Genomic DNA, 15,473 nt, shown 5'->3' with positions numbered 1-15,473 from the left:
AACCCACCCTAAAACAGATTCCTACGTATAATGTGGTATAGTGGAGTTAGCACTGGACAAGGACCCAGGACACCTGGGTTCCAGACCTAGCTCTGTCACTAACCTCAAACAAAGAGATGGATGCTTTTATTACTATTTTCAGATGCACATGTATTGACAGGAAAAGCTCTCCAAGCCATTTGTTAACTGGGAAAAAACAAAAAAGCAAGTCAAGAAATATGCTTGCAGCATGGTCTGAAGTACACAGAAAGAGCAGGCATGTGTACATATATAGGTTAACAAATTTGTACAAAATGGCGGAGTAGCAATCGAAGCTTACTATATATTTTTGTATGGCTTGAATCGTTTACAAGGAGACTGTATTTTGTGTAACTGAAAAGAAAAAAAAAGAAATAAAAAGAAAGTCCACCTCCAAGGCGTTGAATCATGCTTATGAAAGTGGAGAGCATAAGTCAAAGCGCTCCACGAACACAAGGTGAGAAAGCGGAGCTGTGCTCAGGTGTGTGCGCTAGGGGGCAGCCGAGCGAGGACAAAGGCCTGACGGGCGAGAAATCGGACCTGCGGGAGGGAGGGCGGCTGAGTCTTTGCGGTCGCCAGGGGGCAGATGTGTAGGGCAACCTAAACCTAGAACTATCCACTCTTCCTCTGGCAGGACGTGCAGAAGTCATAAATTCCATCCCTCTGCTGCAGCCGAGACAGATCCGAGGGTTTTCAGAGTCGAGGGGATCCCCCTTCCACTCCCCACCGAGGGAAGCTTGGCGCTCTGAGCAGCCTGCAAGCTCGTTCATACGACATTTACGCTCAACAACTCTTTTCTCCGCCCTCACCCCCTGGCCCCCACCGGCAGAGGGGAAATTGAGTCACTGGAAGGCGAAGCCAGAGTCGCCAGGGGAATGTGCGCCAACGCCAGCCTTCAGGGCCTTCCAGATGCTGGGAGGACGGGGAGGGACCTCCAGGAAAATACACAAAGTGGGGTGAGAGGGGGGAGCGGCAGGCTGGGCAGGAGCTGAGCCAGACACATGGAGAAACGCTGCCCAGGATCAAAGGAAATATGACATTTGAAAAGAATGTGCACGTCTGCTTGTGCTGCGGAGGCGGGCAGGGCGGGGGCGGCGTGTGTGGGATCAGGGGCTGGAGCGGGGTCGAGGTCTCTACCCCTGCCCTTCTCGCCTCCGCTTCCCACGTTCCTCTGCCCGCCTCTTAGGTGGAGGCTGGCCGGACGTTTCAGGATGTTCCTCGCTCTCCCTCCCCGTGGGTCTCTCCTTCCTTTATTTCCGAGATGAAGCTGGAAGGGAAATGTAACCTGAGGAGACCAACCGAAGGGGAAAAAAAAAGAAAAGAAAAAAAAAAAAAAATCAAACCAGGCCGCCTCCCCGCTTGGCCTCGGAACATTCTTCCCTCCCCGCCCGCCTGGCTTCTTCTCCCCGCCCCTCCGGCGTCTGGGCCCTGGGCTCGCCGCCGGCGCAGCTCCGCACGTCACTGGTGTCCCCCGGGGCTGGGGGGGTCCCCAGGGCGGGCCAGAGGAAGGACGGGAGGGAAGGGAGGGAAGGGAGGGAAGGGAGGGGAGCTGCATCGGCCACAGCGGAGCTCGGGCCGGCCGGGCCGGGCCAGCCCTCCCCTCTTTCCCGGCCCCGCCGAGCCTGTTTCTCATTAGAGTAACGGGCGCGGTCCCACCCCGGCTGCGGAGTGTTTGTAAACGTCTGACCCGAGGGCCGTCGCTTAACCCTTTAGATGCGGGGCTGGGGCGCCGCTGGGGGCGCGGCCCTGAGCCGGAGGGATTTAGATTAAAGATAGCTGCGGCTTGTTAGACAGGTTTGTAGCCTACGGTCTGCTAGGGGGAATGGTACCCGCCTTCCACCTCCCACCTCCCGCCCCCCACCCCAGTCCGGCGTCCAAGTAACTAATCTCGATCTAAATCCCTCTCACACGACAGGGCCCCACCATGCCTGCCCTTCCTAGAAACTCCAGTCCGAGTCTTCCTTCCTCCTCCCGCCCAGGTGACAGGTGTCCAACCCTGGGGCCCACAAGGTCGCTGGGCTGCGGGGCTCTGGTAAACCTGGTCAGGATTATCAGGAGAGCTGGAGCGGGTTGCCATCGGATCCGAGATTCATTCCAGCCTATGGTTCTAGGGAGGAGGGAGCCGACTTCCCTAAGGGGCTAATTAATGGCCCCTCTGGGCGGCTGAGACTAGGGCAGCGGTAAAGTCCGGCCTGGATCATCGCCCATCAGGAGCCGTGGACCTTTGAACAGTGACCCAAGACCACTAAATGTTCTTCATTTTGGGGGGAGGGGGAGAGATGACCGGTGGAGGGCCTGATTCGGCAGGTCAAAGGCTTCCAGAAGGCCTAGGCAGAGCGGCCTTAGGCTAGGGTCTTCAAAGGAATGGCCTTCTCCTCTTCAGAGCAGCCTGGAGCCATTCTGCACCCCAGAGCCTGGCTGGCCTTAGGCTTGGAGGAAAAGGGGAGGAGAGGTGATCCTTCCTTGCTAGTTGCTGGCTGCACAGTTCTTCAGAAAGTGTCTTCCATGGGCCCTCTACACTGTGGGCCCAGGATGTGTCCCCTTTAAGGCGCTCGGACCCGGAGCCCCTGAACTTAGACTAAGTTGGGGATTGTGGTGGTAGTGCTCCGTGCGGGGAAATGATTGTCACAACTGCTGGCCAATAGGCATCATTATGGTCCTACCACGCCTGAGAGACCGTTTTCCAATTCAGTTTTGTTCTTTTTTTTTTTTTTTTTGAGGGGGAGGGACTGGAGAGAGGAGAGAGAGAGAGAGGGAGGGAGGAAGGGAGGGAGGGAGGGAGGGAGTAAGGGGGGGGACAAGGGGCGCGTGGTTTTCCCATCTCATCCCTGGAGGAGGGGCTGGAGCATCCCGGGCAGCCAATCAGAGACAGGCTGGGGGGGCACTTTGAAGAAGTTTGGGGAAAAAAGTTTGGAAAAGTTTCTATAATAACGAGGGGGCGTCCGGAGGGAGGCGGCAGCGGCGGAGGAGGGGGCGTCTCAGAGAAGGGAGGGAGGGAGCCACGGGTCAAGATACTGCAGCCTCCTGAGATCCCCCCTCCCACCCAGACCGGGACCTGGGGGCTCTGGCCGGATCCATGGGGGCAGCAAGCTGCGAGGATGAGGAGCTGGAATTTAAGCTGGTGTTCGGGGAGGAAAAGGAGGCCCCCCCGCTGGGCGCGGGGGGGTCGGGGGAAGGTCAGTGCGGGGCTGGGAAGGGGTCTTGGGGTCCGTGAGGGAAGGGCGCAGGGATCTTGAGTCTGGGGACTTTCGGGCAGAGAGCCTGGGGTGTGAAATGAGGGGCTCAGAGGTTGAGGGGAGGTGCGGGGCTCGGGGGTCTGCGGAGGTGAGGCTGGGGACCCGGCACCACTTTTTCCTTTTTAGGTCGTGACTGGGGTGGGGGTGGGGGGGTGCCGTTGGCTGCGCGCCGCCTCTCGGCTGGGCTGTCACTGGGATGCGGGGCGGGAGGGAACAGCGGTCCCGAGAGCCCCGGGCTCTGCCAGGGAAAGGGGAGATTGGGCTCCGGAGCTTGCCCCTCGGGGACCGAGCCCTGGGCACGCAGACGGGACGCCAGGGGCTGGGGGCGCTCTCAGGCCCAGCCGGGGCGCCCCTCCCCCTCCCCCGTCTGGCCGCAATGAGAGGCAGATGGCGGGGATTGAGCCGGGGGCGGCGGCCGCCGCTCGCACGGAATACGCGCAGCCCGCGCCACCCCCTCCCTCGCCCGGCCGGCGCGCGGCACCCCTCCGCTGCACCCCCGCCTCCAGACTGGGGGGAGTGAGGGAGGAGCCACCTTCCCTTGTCATCACAGCCCTGGAGCCCCCCTTCCCCTGGCCACCGTTGCGATGGCAACTGGGGCTCCTGCCAGCGCCGTTTGGGGGTTTGGGAACCGCTGCTAATTGGGTTCATGTGTGAGTCGCCCCCAGCTCAGCCCAATGCTTCCTTAAACACGCCTCCGGGTCCAGCTCCAGCCCCTCTCGACCCGCCTCTCTTACCTTGAGACCCGCCCCGTCTGGTACCCCAGGTCCCAGGGCCAGGAGCTCAGAGTGTGAGGTTCTCTGAGTAGGAAAAGACCTGACACGTCTGGCTCCATCTCCTCCACCTTCCCAAGGCCAACTTTGCTTTTGTCTTTGTGACTCTGAAGGGCATCTCCGAGACCTCTCTTTGCTGAGGAGGGGACAACATACCAGCCTTTGGAGGCTGCCCGCTCAAGGAACCTAGACATCTCACCTGCTTCTCTCTCTCCCCATCTCCTGTGACATCCCTCTCTCTGTCTCCTTCCCTTCCCATTTTGACAGAACTGGACTCAGAGGACACCCCACCATGCTGCCGTCTGGGCCTGGGGGAGCCCCCTCCCTATGGCGCTGCCCCTATTGGCATTCCCCGGCCTCCACCCCCTCGGCCTGGCATGCACTCCCCACCACCCCGCCCGGCCCCCTCACCTGGCACTTGGGAGAGCCAGCCAGCCCGGTCAGTGAGGCTGGGGGGGCCGGGAGGGGGCTCCGGGGGGGCTGGGGGAGGCCGTGTTCTTGAGTGTCCCAGCATCCGCATCACCTCTATCTCTCCCACTCCTGACCCGCCAGCTGCGCTGGAGGACAACCCAGATGCCTGGGGGGAAGGCTCCCCCAGGGATTACCCCCCACCGGAAGGCTTTGGAGGCTACCGAGAGGCAGGGGGCCAGGGCGGGGGCCCCTTCTTCAGCCCGAGCCCTGGCAGCAGCAGCCTGTCTTCCTGGAGCTTCTTCTCAGATGCCTCCGACGAGGCAGCCTTGTATGCAGCCTGTGACGAGGTGGAGTCTGAGCTAAATGAGGCGGCCTCCCGCTTTGGCCTGGGCTCCCCACTGCCCTCACCCCGGGCCTCCCCTAGGCCGTGGACCCCCGATGACCCCTGGAGCCTGTATGGTCCGAGCCCTGGAGGCCGGGGTCCAGAGGATAGCTGGCTACTCCTCAGCGCTCCTGGGCCCACCCCAGCTTCCCCACGACCCGCCTCTCCATGTGGCAAGCGGCGCTATTCCAGCTCGGGAACCCCATCTTCGGCCTCCCCAGCTCTGTCCCGCCGAGGCAGCCTAGGGGAGGAGGGGCCTGAGCCACCTCCACCGCCCCCATTGCCTCTGGTCCGGGACCCTGGCTCGCCTGGCCCCTTTGACTATGCGGGGGCCCCACCAGCCGAGAGCATCCCCCAGAAGACCCGGAGGACTTCCAGCGAGCAGGCGGTGGCCCTGCCTCGGTCTGAGGAGCCTGCCCCGTGCAATGGGAAGCTGCCTTCAGGAGTAGAGGAGGCCGGGGCTCCTCCCGGGGGTCCTCGGAAGGAGGTGGCCGGCATGGACTACCTGGCGGTGCCTTCCCCACTGGCTTGGTCCAAGGCCCGAATTGGGGGACACAGCCCCATCTTCAGGTGAGGGTCGTGTCTGACACCACTGCTGTCTCCAGTCATCTCACCCAGGGAGCGGGAGGGTCAAGGGATGGGTTTGAAAAAAGGTCCTAGTTCTGTGTCCTTGGCATTTCAAAAGAGAATCTGCTACCAGCTTGGCTGCTGGCAAACTACTCAGTTTTAGGGAGAATTTTAAAAACGCACCCCCTTTGGACAGATGATTTGCAAAAGGACAGTCACTCCCTGTGGATCAATTAGAAAAAGCCCCTCCAGCCCCAGAAGGACCATGTGGGTAAAGGAGGAATTCCTCTAGGGTGTCCTCCACCCCCAGCTCTGTGCTGGAACATGGGCTGGATTTCAGCCCTACAATGGGCAGCAGGAAGTCTCCCTTCTCTAACTGAATTTCTAGGGCCTGACTTGTGGCTTAAAAGTATACCTGCTAAATTTGAATAAAGTAGCATGTATTTGCAAGTCGAAGAATTCATATTAAACCAAGCAGTTCTTGCTGTTTTTCTACACCTTTCACCCTCAAAGAACCTTGTCCATTTCAATAATCCTAAACCTTGGATGTCAGATCAAGCTGGCTCCATCCAGAAAAGTTTCCCTTAGTTGTTTCCAGACATTGCCAAGCATCACCTGGGGGCAATTACCGGTTGAGACTCCCTGGCCTAGGGTATCTGGGTGCTCACTACAGGAAAGTTGCAGATCTGTAACCCCCAGCTCTCTGGAACCCACCTGTCCAGCCCCAGCTAGTGGAAAGGGCGCTGGCCTGGGAACGGATGTGCTCAGTCCCGGCTCTGTCAGTTGCTGGCTTGCTTAGCCCTCTACGTTCTACCCTCAGTTTCTTTATTTGGGCTTAACAAATTAGCAAAGGGGTTAATTTCTGAGACCTTTTCTGGTCTGAAGTTGTGCTTCTTCTTTCTTTTTTTTTTTTAAATGTGGGATCTTAGTTCCCCGACCAGGGATCAAACCCATGACCCCTGCAGTGGAATGGCAGAGTCCTAACCACTGGACCACCAGGGACGTCCCTGAAGTTGTGCTTCTTTACTTGACTCTTCCTATCCAGGCCTGGGGGTTAAACTGGGCTTGGGGTTCCTCTGTATCCAGACCCTGTGTTCAGAGCTGGGAAGAAGGGAGTCTCAGTCCTGGTGCCCATTTACATACCCTCATCTCAAGGGGCTCTGAGGGGTCTGTCCCCCATCTCCCCTGCTTCTGGACTTGTGGACTGTTTTACTTCGGCTATAATTTTCTTTCTCCCATACCCACCGCCGCTTCCTCCCTCACATCCTGGGGAGCTGGGACCCAGGGCTGCCCTGACTGGGGTGTGAGGCTGCGGGTGATCAGTGCTCTTCTCTCTGTCTCTGTCCAGGACCTCTGCCCTCCCCCCGCTGGACTGGCCTCTGCCCAGCCAGTATGAGCAGCTGGAGCTGAGGATCGAGGTGCAGCCCAGAGCCCACCACCGGGCCCACTATGAGACAGAGGGCAGCCGGGGAGCTGTCAAAGCTGCCCCTGGTGGTCACCCCATCGTCAAGGTAAGGGGCAGAAGCCAGGCCTGGTAGCCTCTCTCCTCTCCAGTCCCAGATCCCTGCACATGGGCTCCAGCTGTGCAGACCCATGGCACTGCCCTTTCCCACACTCCCTCTCAGCAATGACCCTGCAGGCGGCCTGGGGGAGGGACTGGTTTTGGGGGAGGAAGGGTGCACTTCAAGGACCCGGATGTACTTTCTACTCGTCTGTCCCTCCACCCGCGCTCCACTCATCCCATGGGACACCAGCCTTATGTCTGCTCTGGAAAATGGTGGCCTGCCAGATGTGGGGGAGGGGTCAGGCTGAGGCCAAAGTTCACTGGGAGTTAGGTTGTCTCTGTTGAGTTGGGCCAGTCTCCCTTGGAAGATTTTCCCCTTTGCCCAGCCCAGTTTGGGCCTCATTCCAAGAATAACACTGTGAACTCCAGGCCACGTTTTCGACACAACTGGTGGAGAAACTAGTGCCCAATCCCCCCTGGAAATCCCTTCCAGGATATCCTTTATCTTTCACTCCTCTCCAGGGGTGGACTGAAAACTTAGGGATGGATGAAGGATGAGACAGTGGGGATTTCAGTTGGGTGGCCTTTGCCTCCCTCTGCCAGCTCCTAGGCTACAGTGAGAAGCCACTGACCCTACAGATGTTCATCGGCACCGCAGATGAGAGGAACCTGCGACCTCACGCCTTCTATCAGGTGCACCGTATCACGGGCAAGATGGTGGCCACGGCCAGCTACGAAGCTGTAGTCAGTGGTACCAAGGTGTTGGAGATGACCCTGCTTCCTGAGAACAACATGGCAGCCAAGTAGGTTCCCACTCCACTTCTCTTTATTCTTCGGGCTTGAGGACTAGCCTTTTCCATGGGGTCTAAGCTAGGTCCACTCTTCCTCTCCCCAGAAGAGTTAGACATCATCCCTAGGAGGTGTCAGGCGTTCTCACCATCTAAAGAGGACTTTGGGGCTGGGGAGCACTCTGGAGAGGCCACCTCTGGGTTCAAATAGCCCCCCGTAGTCTCCCAGAGAAGGTCATTTAGGGCTTTGGATGGAGGGTGATTCTGGCATCAGCTGGGAGGGCTTGCCTTCCATTCTTTGGCTTCAGCATTGACTGTGCCGGAATCCTGAAGCTTCGGAATTCAGACATTGAGCTGCGGAAGGGTGAGACGGACATCGGGCGCAAGAACACACGCGTGCGGCTGGTATTCAGGGTACACGTGCCCCAAGGCAGCGGGAAGGTCATCTCGGTGCAGACAGCATCGGTGCCCATCGAGTGCTGTGAGCAAAGAAGCCCTGTAGCATCTCTCTGTCTCTGGCTAACTTCCTGTCTGTGTGTCTGTCTGCCCATCTCCTCTGCAGAATGTGCGGTGCCCTGCTGGTCCTGGGGACACCTGTAGAGGACCCAGCCCTTATTTCTATCATGGATGGGCTGGGGGAAGTGTTCTACTTTGCCCCTGCTGCAGATTGTGCCTCTGGGTTGGACCAGAGCAACCCTGTCCTCCATCTGCCCCTGGGTATCCCCCATGTATTTGTTTGCATAGCTCTAAGGCCTACCCTGTTCATCTCTCTCTTTCTGCCCAGGAGTGGTTCCTTACATGGTCTGCGTGACCCCAGGGAGACCATTGTTTTTCTTGCGTGTCTGCTTCTGAGGAGGGCTCCTCCAGGGCCCTGTGACAGTTACTCTAGGGAGGGTTGGGGCACAGGAGGCTGTCCTCTCCATACCAGCCAGCCAGGCCTTTCCTACACTGCTCTGCAGCCCAGCGCTCAGCTCAGGAGCTGCCCCAGGTGGAGGCCTACAGCCCCAGTGCCTGCTCCGTGACGGGAGGGGAGGAACTAGTGCTGACCGGCTCCAACTTCCTGCCAGACTCCAAGGTGGTGTTCATCGAGAGGGGCCCTGGTGAGTATCTGTGGGGAGGGGGGGAGGGCAGGCAGGACGAGCTTGGAACGAGAGGGTGAACGATCTCTGGCACTGTCTCTACACTAGCAAGTTGAGCCTCAATTTCCTTATCTGTAAAATGGGGCAGATAGACTGCCCGTCCTGTTATACTGTCTCCTTCCCATGTGTACTCTAGGCATCTGAAACGCTCAGGATGGCAAATAAATGTAAGAAATACGCATTCTTTTATTGAGGAGTCAGCTTTGAGCTAATTTACCCCCATGTGGCTGGGGAAGATGAGAAGGGAAGAGGTGACCTATACCCTCACAGCTGGACCCTGAGCCCCTCCTGAGTTATGGGGCTGGCAGCACAGCTCTGATTACAGGAGGCTGTGAGGTGCCCCAGAATAGAGCTGCCAGGGTGGAGAAGGGAAGACTGAGGGGCCCAGGTATACTCACCAACCTGAGACCTCTGCTCTCCCCAACCCTGCCCACCCAAAGCCCCAGCCCCATCCTCGAGTTTAGCGCCCTAGGACCATATCAGAGCAGAGTCAGAGGTTCTAGGTCATGAGACTTGGGGTCTCATAGCCTCCCTTCAAGCTGAGACCCTTTCCGACCCTTGAACTTCTTTCCAGCTCTGTCATGGGAGGGGATGTTTACAGTTGGGTGAGAGGGCTCAAGAGTTGTTTCTGGTCCCTGGACTGGCCCTGCCATTTCTCTTGGCCTCAGCTTGTGGCTCTAGATCTTGGAGACAGTTTTAAACCCTGCCTGTTCTGTTCGGTTGAGTAAACATGCAGTGGGCTGCTCTGTGAGCTAGGCCTTGTCAGGAGCTTCTGAGTCTGGCCTTGGCTCCAGCAGGAGGGGAAATGGCAGAGGCCTGGGCACGGGGCAAGGGGTAGGGGCCGTGCGGCTGGGCTGGAGCTCCCTGTTCTTCCTGCACAGATGGAAAGCTGCAATGGGAGGAGGAGGCCACAGTGAACCGGTCGCAGAGCAATGAGGTACCCGTGTTACTAGGGTCCCCCCGGGGGTGGGGGCGGGGTGGGAGAAGTCAGGAAATTCTCAGCCGGCTCCCTTGCGCATGAGAGTGGACTCCAGAAGCTACCTGTTCTTTTCTAGAGGAGGCAACCTGGCCACTCTGGAAGCAGGGACACCTCTAGGGAATGAACTTTGCTCCTTTGTAAATGGAAAAAGCCAGGAGGTGGAGTTAGGGTACTGGGAAGGGCTGGGCTGAGCTTAGATCCCTGAGGGCTCCCTGCCTCATCCTCTGCTCTCCCCCAGGTGACGCTGACCCTGACCATCCCTGAGTACAGCAACAAGCGGGTGTCCCGGCCAGTCCAGGTCTACTTTTACGTCTCCAACGGGCGGAGGAAGCGCAGTCCTACCCAGAGTTTCAAGTTCCTGCCTGGTGCGCTCTGGAACAGCCCATGGCGGGGGGATGCGGATGTGGGGACCGACGCAGGGGCACAGGGATGCAGTGCCCCATGGTGAGGGATCAAGGGAGGGATGAGACCTAGGGATGAAGAGATGGTTGGAGAGCGTGCGGCGGGGAGACTGCCAGCCCTCTCACCAGCGTGTCCTCCTCCTTCCCATCCGCCCAGTGATCTTCAAGGAAGAGCCTCTACCAGACGCATCTCTCCGGGGCTTCCCTTCAGCATCGGGCCCCCATTTTGGCTCTGACATGGACTTCTCACCACCCAGGCCCCCCTACCCCTCCTATCCCCATGAAGACCCTGCTTATGAAACTCCTTACCTGTCAGAAGGCTTCAGCTATGGCACGCCCCCTCTGTACCCCCAGACGGGGCCCCCACCATCCTACAGACCTGGCCCGCGGATGTTCCCTGAGACTGGGGGTACCACAGGTTGTGCCCGCCCACCTCCAGTCTCATTCCTTCCCCGGCCCTTCCCTAGTGACCCCTATGGAGGACGGGGCTCCCCCTTTCCCCTGGGGCTGCCCTTCCCTCCTCCAGCCCCCTTCCGGCCTCCACTGCCTTCATCCCCACCACTTGAAGGCCCCTTCACTCCCCAGAGCAGTGTTCACCCCCCACCTGCTGAGGGATACAATGAGGTAGGGCCAAGCTATGGCCCTGGGGAGGGGGCTCCGGAGCAGGAGAAATCCAGGGGTGGCTACGGCAGCGGCTTCCGAGACAGTGTCCCTATCCAGGGTATCACGCTGGAGGAAGGTGGGTGTGGGACCAGGCGCTGCGAGTGTGAGTGTGTGCAAGAGATTGCTCTGCATGTTTGCTGAGGGCTGGAGCTTGGCTTCCCAGAGGTTGGGCCTCCGTGGTCCCTCAGGGCCAGTTGGAGGGCCTAAGGAGGCCAGGGCTTGGTGCGTGTGGCCAGTTGAATCCAGTTGAATTCTGAAGGGGGCACGGAGTACCTGCCTAACCTTTCTCCTGCCTCGGCCCTTGGCCCCAGATCACAAAACCTCAGGGCTAGAAGTACTTGCAAGATCATTCAATCTAGCTCCCTCAATTTGCAGATTCAGGCAGTGAATTTCAGAGAGGGGCAGTGGCTTGCTGGTGTCCCAGTCAAGCACGTTTTCCCTTGCCTCAGCTTCCCCCTAAACCTGGTGACAGTGGTCTGGATTGGTGATGAGGAGCCTTCCTATTTCGCCTCTCTTTCCTCCCACTGGCTACACCCACCTCCGGCCCTGCTGACAGCGATTGCCCTGACGCTGCAGGCCAAGCCAGCAGGAAGGGGCCGCACGGGGGCCTAAGAACCCACGTGGATGGAGTTCAGCAAGATTTGATTGAGAGCAGGTGTCAGGACACAGTGGGGAAACTGAGGCCCAGTGGTAGAGAAGCCAGTGCAGGAGGAGCCTGGAGGCATCCTAGACGGAGGCCTGCCTGGAATGGATTGGGGGTCTCTGGAAAAGGAGGCGACCTGCCCCTTGCCCAGTCTCTCAACTGCCCCTCCTTTACAGTGAGTGAGATCATTGGCCGAGACCTGAGTGGCTTCCCTGCACCTCCTGGAGAAGAGCCTCCCGCCTGAACCATCGCCTGGCCCCCGCTCCCCCCTGCCCTGCCCACTTTCCCTTCATCCTGGGATGGCGGTTCCAGAGGCTTGGGGGCCAATCTGGTTCCTCTTTCCCCAGTTTCTTGCCTCCTCTCCCCTGCCCTCCCTTCCCTCCCCTGGCTGAGGTGTGGCCCCCCGGGGCCTGGTGCTGCCTTGGAGGGCTGGGGGCGGGAGAGTGTGGAGGACTGGGATGGGGGTGGACCCTGGGTGGGGACTGGGAGTGAGGACTGGAGGACTGCCGGAGTGAAGGCCGTGTCTAGACTGTGTACAGACCACGGTGCTGGGAGGCTGGGACAGGGTGATGGGTAATAAACTGCTCGCTGACTAGTGTTTCAGGCTCCAAAACTCTTTGGAGAGAGAGATGGGGCAGCTTACTCTAGCCCTGGCCAGAGGAGGCTTAGAACCTGGAAAGGGATGGGATGTGGCTGGGAAGATTGCATCCCAAAGAGTATCAGTGCAAGGGGGTGGGGAGGGTTTGGAGGGTCCCAGAGGCTCCCTAACTGGGGTGAGGTCGGGAGCCAGGGTTTGTAGACCTCTCCTCCCTGGGGATTCAGATTCCTTTAGGAGCTTTGGGAAAATCTGTGTATTTTCAAGTTACTTTCTCTTGCCACCACCGAGATGATTCTGATTCATGGCCAAGGTCAGGAAACACCAGTCTAGTCCCTCTCCCTCATTTACAAAGGAGGACTCTGTGGCTCACAGAGGGAAAGGGGCTTGCCCTATGTCACACAGCTAATCAATAGCAGGTTGAACGCTGCACTCCTGGGCTCCTGCCCCCAGCCCACCTTCAGATATCCTAACCCATGGAGGTCAGGCCCCTGAAGCTTATCTCCCTGGAGCAGGGTAGGAGATGAGGGAGGGCTGGCATGGGTCCATCCACACTCTGGATTCTCCAACCTTTGGGGTCTGTGAAGACATTCCGGAAAGATCTGTGTTTCAGAGGTAGACTGCAGGAAGCCAAGCAGCTCCCCAGATGCCCTGACATTGCCTGAGCTCCGGCCTTTCCCGCAGGTATACCTGCAGGTGGTGTACCGCAGGTATATCACCACTGACAGGCCCGGCCTGGAAACCTGGTTTTGCCCCATGTCTTGACAGCCTAGGGGGCCAAGTCCCCAGTGGGTTGGGGAGAGCCTGGCATACAGCAGGCACTGAGTACCACTGGCCCAGCTGCAGGGGGCCATACCCCAAAGATATTCCGGGTGTTAGTACTTGGGAGACTTGCCTCACCTCAAGGCTGGTATGTCCAGTGCATCTAGGCAGGCCTGGCAAGTGCCCATGTGTTCCGCTGTGGGTGTGACAGAAGCTGGCTCTGGAATGGAGGACAGGAGAACCAGGATGACCCCTGGTCTTGTCACTGCTGCTTTGCAATGAATTTCCTTTATCTTCCTGAACACAAACTGCTGCGAACCAGACTGATATCAGGTGATTGGCTCACTGGGCCATGGCTGCTTCTCAAAGGTACCCTCCAGCAGGACTAGAGTCATCATCCACGGCAGGAGGGACCCAGGGCACACGTGTCCTGGCCAGCACCCTTCAGCTCCCCCTCCAAGATCTCTGACAGGCGGCGAGTCAGCCTCTGTGAATGAAAAGCTATAGTGATGGGGACTCGCTGCCTCCCAGGGCAGACCGTTTCACTCTCTGCCATAGCACTGCCACTCATTCATTGCCAGGCATTTATTGAGCAGCTACTAAGTGCCAGCCAGTGCGTCCTGGAGGACCTCATAGCCTCATGGGGTGACAGTAAGTAAACACACATTATAACTCAACAATTCAACTCAGTAAATGCTTCTTGTACAGATAGTATGTCAGGTCTTGGGCGGGGGGAGTAAACAAGTTTAACATGGGGTACAGAAGGAGCAGAGCACAGGGGCACTCCATCCAGCTGTGGGGGTCAGAGGGAACTCCAGGGGGTGACTTCTAGACTGGGATCTGAAGCATGACTGGGAACTGACTGGGCTGAGAGTAGGGGAAGGCAGGCCAGGCAGAGCCACCAGATGGGCCATGTCTTGGAGGAGAGAGGCAAACAGGGAGGGCCAGCAGATCCAGGGCTTGGCATGCTCGTGGGACTGGTGAAGTTCTGGAAGTGGGGGGGCTGTGAGTGGGGACCAGAGAGGGAAGCAGGGGCTGGGTTCTGAGGGGCCTTGTAGCCATGCTAGGAAGCTTAGTTCTCCAAGGATAATGGGCGCTTTCCCACTAGATGGTAGGGCTTAAGCTGGGATTGATACAATAGATTTGCCTCACAGTTCTTCCTTGGGCAGAGCTTCCATCTGCTTCCCTGTGACTGCTCTGCCGGCACATTGTTCTGCCCTCTGGGCCCATACTTCACATGCCTAACCCCTCTTCCCATTAGAATCCTGAGGTGGGTGGGTCAACTCCCATGGTCATTGTCTCTTCCCAGGTTCCTACAGACATCCAGCTCCCTGAGGCTGGAGTTGGGAGAGGGAAGAGAAGGAGGCTGGATCTTCGTTTGGTGCCAGAAAAGACTTTCTTGGCCACGGTTTCTCAAAGTGTGGTCTGAGGATTACTTGCATTTGAGTCATTAGGGAGGTTTTTTGGTTTTATTTTATTTTGTTTTATTTTATTGTTTGTTTTTGTTTTTTAATACAGATTTCTAGGCAACCCCTGACCTGCTCAATTGTATTCTCTGGGGGCAGGCCTAGGTTTCTGCATTTTAAACAGCACCCTAGGTCAGAGGTCCCCAACCCCCCAGCCGTGGACCGCTACCAGTTCGTGTCCTATTAGGAACTGGGCCATACAGCAGGAGGTGAGCTTCGGGCGGGCGGGCGAGCGAGCGAAGCTTCATCTGCCGCTCCCCATCGCTCCCCATCACTTGCTCACTGCCTGAACCACCCGCCTCCGCGCCCATCCATAGAAAAATTGTCTTCCATGAAACTGGTCCCTGGTGCCAAAAAGGTTGGGAACCGCTGCCTTAGGTGATTCTCCGGCACAGGAAAGTTTGAGAACCAGAGTCATCTGTCAATTAAGGGTCATTCCTTCCCACTCCAGACTCTAAAACAGCTCCCTGCCCCCTTCTCATAGATGTAGTCTGGGCTGCTCTGGGTGGAAGGTCACCTGGAAAAGTATACTTAAGGGAGGGGAAAGGCACACACACATTCCTGACATTGCAGCTCACCTCTCCCCTCACCTCGGCTCTGTCTTGCTCCATGGACAATCTGAGATGGTCTCGGGGCAGCCTGGAGCTCCGGTGCAGGAGCAGCTGCCCCAGAACTTTTGAGTCTTCTTCTCTGGCTGGATCTCTGGACCTCTAAGACACCTGGGGAGGGCACAGTGGGTAGCCTTCCAGGTGGGTTTGGGCTCTGCCTGGAGCAGTTCTGGGATGCCTTGGTGCACCCCCTGCCAGACTTTCTGTGTTGGGAAGAAAGCTGCAGAGAAGTGGCATCTCATGTACCTCCTGGAAACTCCAGATGTGGGAAGTGCACAGGGGTTTGGTGATTTTTTGGGAGCTGGTTTTAGTGGCCTCAGCATCTGGTTGCTTCCACAAAACATCCCAAGAAAAGAAAAGGGAAAAAAAAGGAGATGGGGAAAGAACCTCTAAACTATAAGAGACTTAAGGACATATCAACAGTTTGGCTATTTCTTATAACATTAAGCATAGACTTGCCATGTGATACCACCAGCGATCTCTCCCCTACATATTGACCCTGGTGAATAAAAAATTATGTCCACACAAAAACCTGTTCCCA

At 57.9% G+C, this 15,473-nt stretch overlaps 1 protein-coding gene across 1 annotated transcript; it reads left to right on the top strand.

The window, feature by feature from the left end:
- Positions 1 to 2,747: 2,747 nt before the first annotated feature.
- On the top strand, positions 2,748 to 12,099 carry NFATC4 (nuclear factor of activated T cells 4). Its single transcript, XM_082387653.1, has 10 exons — positions 2,748 to 3,194; positions 4,292 to 5,387; positions 6,733 to 6,895; positions 7,492 to 7,691; positions 7,985 to 8,157; positions 8,636 to 8,776; positions 9,697 to 9,752; positions 10,033 to 10,159; positions 10,353 to 10,934; positions 11,678 to 12,099. The coding sequence occupies exons 1-10, from the start codon at positions 3,095 to 3,097 to the stop codon at positions 11,743 to 11,745; spliced, it is 2,706 nt and encodes a 901-aa protein (XP_082243779.1). The 5' UTR covers positions 2,748 to 3,094; the 3' UTR covers positions 11,746 to 12,099.
- The last annotated feature ends 3,374 nt before the right edge of the window (positions 12,100 to 15,473 follow it).

This window comes from Balaenoptera borealis (assembly GCF_965194805.1).
Source record: "Balaenoptera borealis genome assembly, chromosome: 3".
Lineage (NCBI taxonomy): Eukaryota > Metazoa > Chordata > Mammalia > Artiodactyla > Balaenopteridae > Balaenoptera > Balaenoptera borealis.
This window is presented reverse-complemented; position numbering and strand designations above follow the sequence as displayed.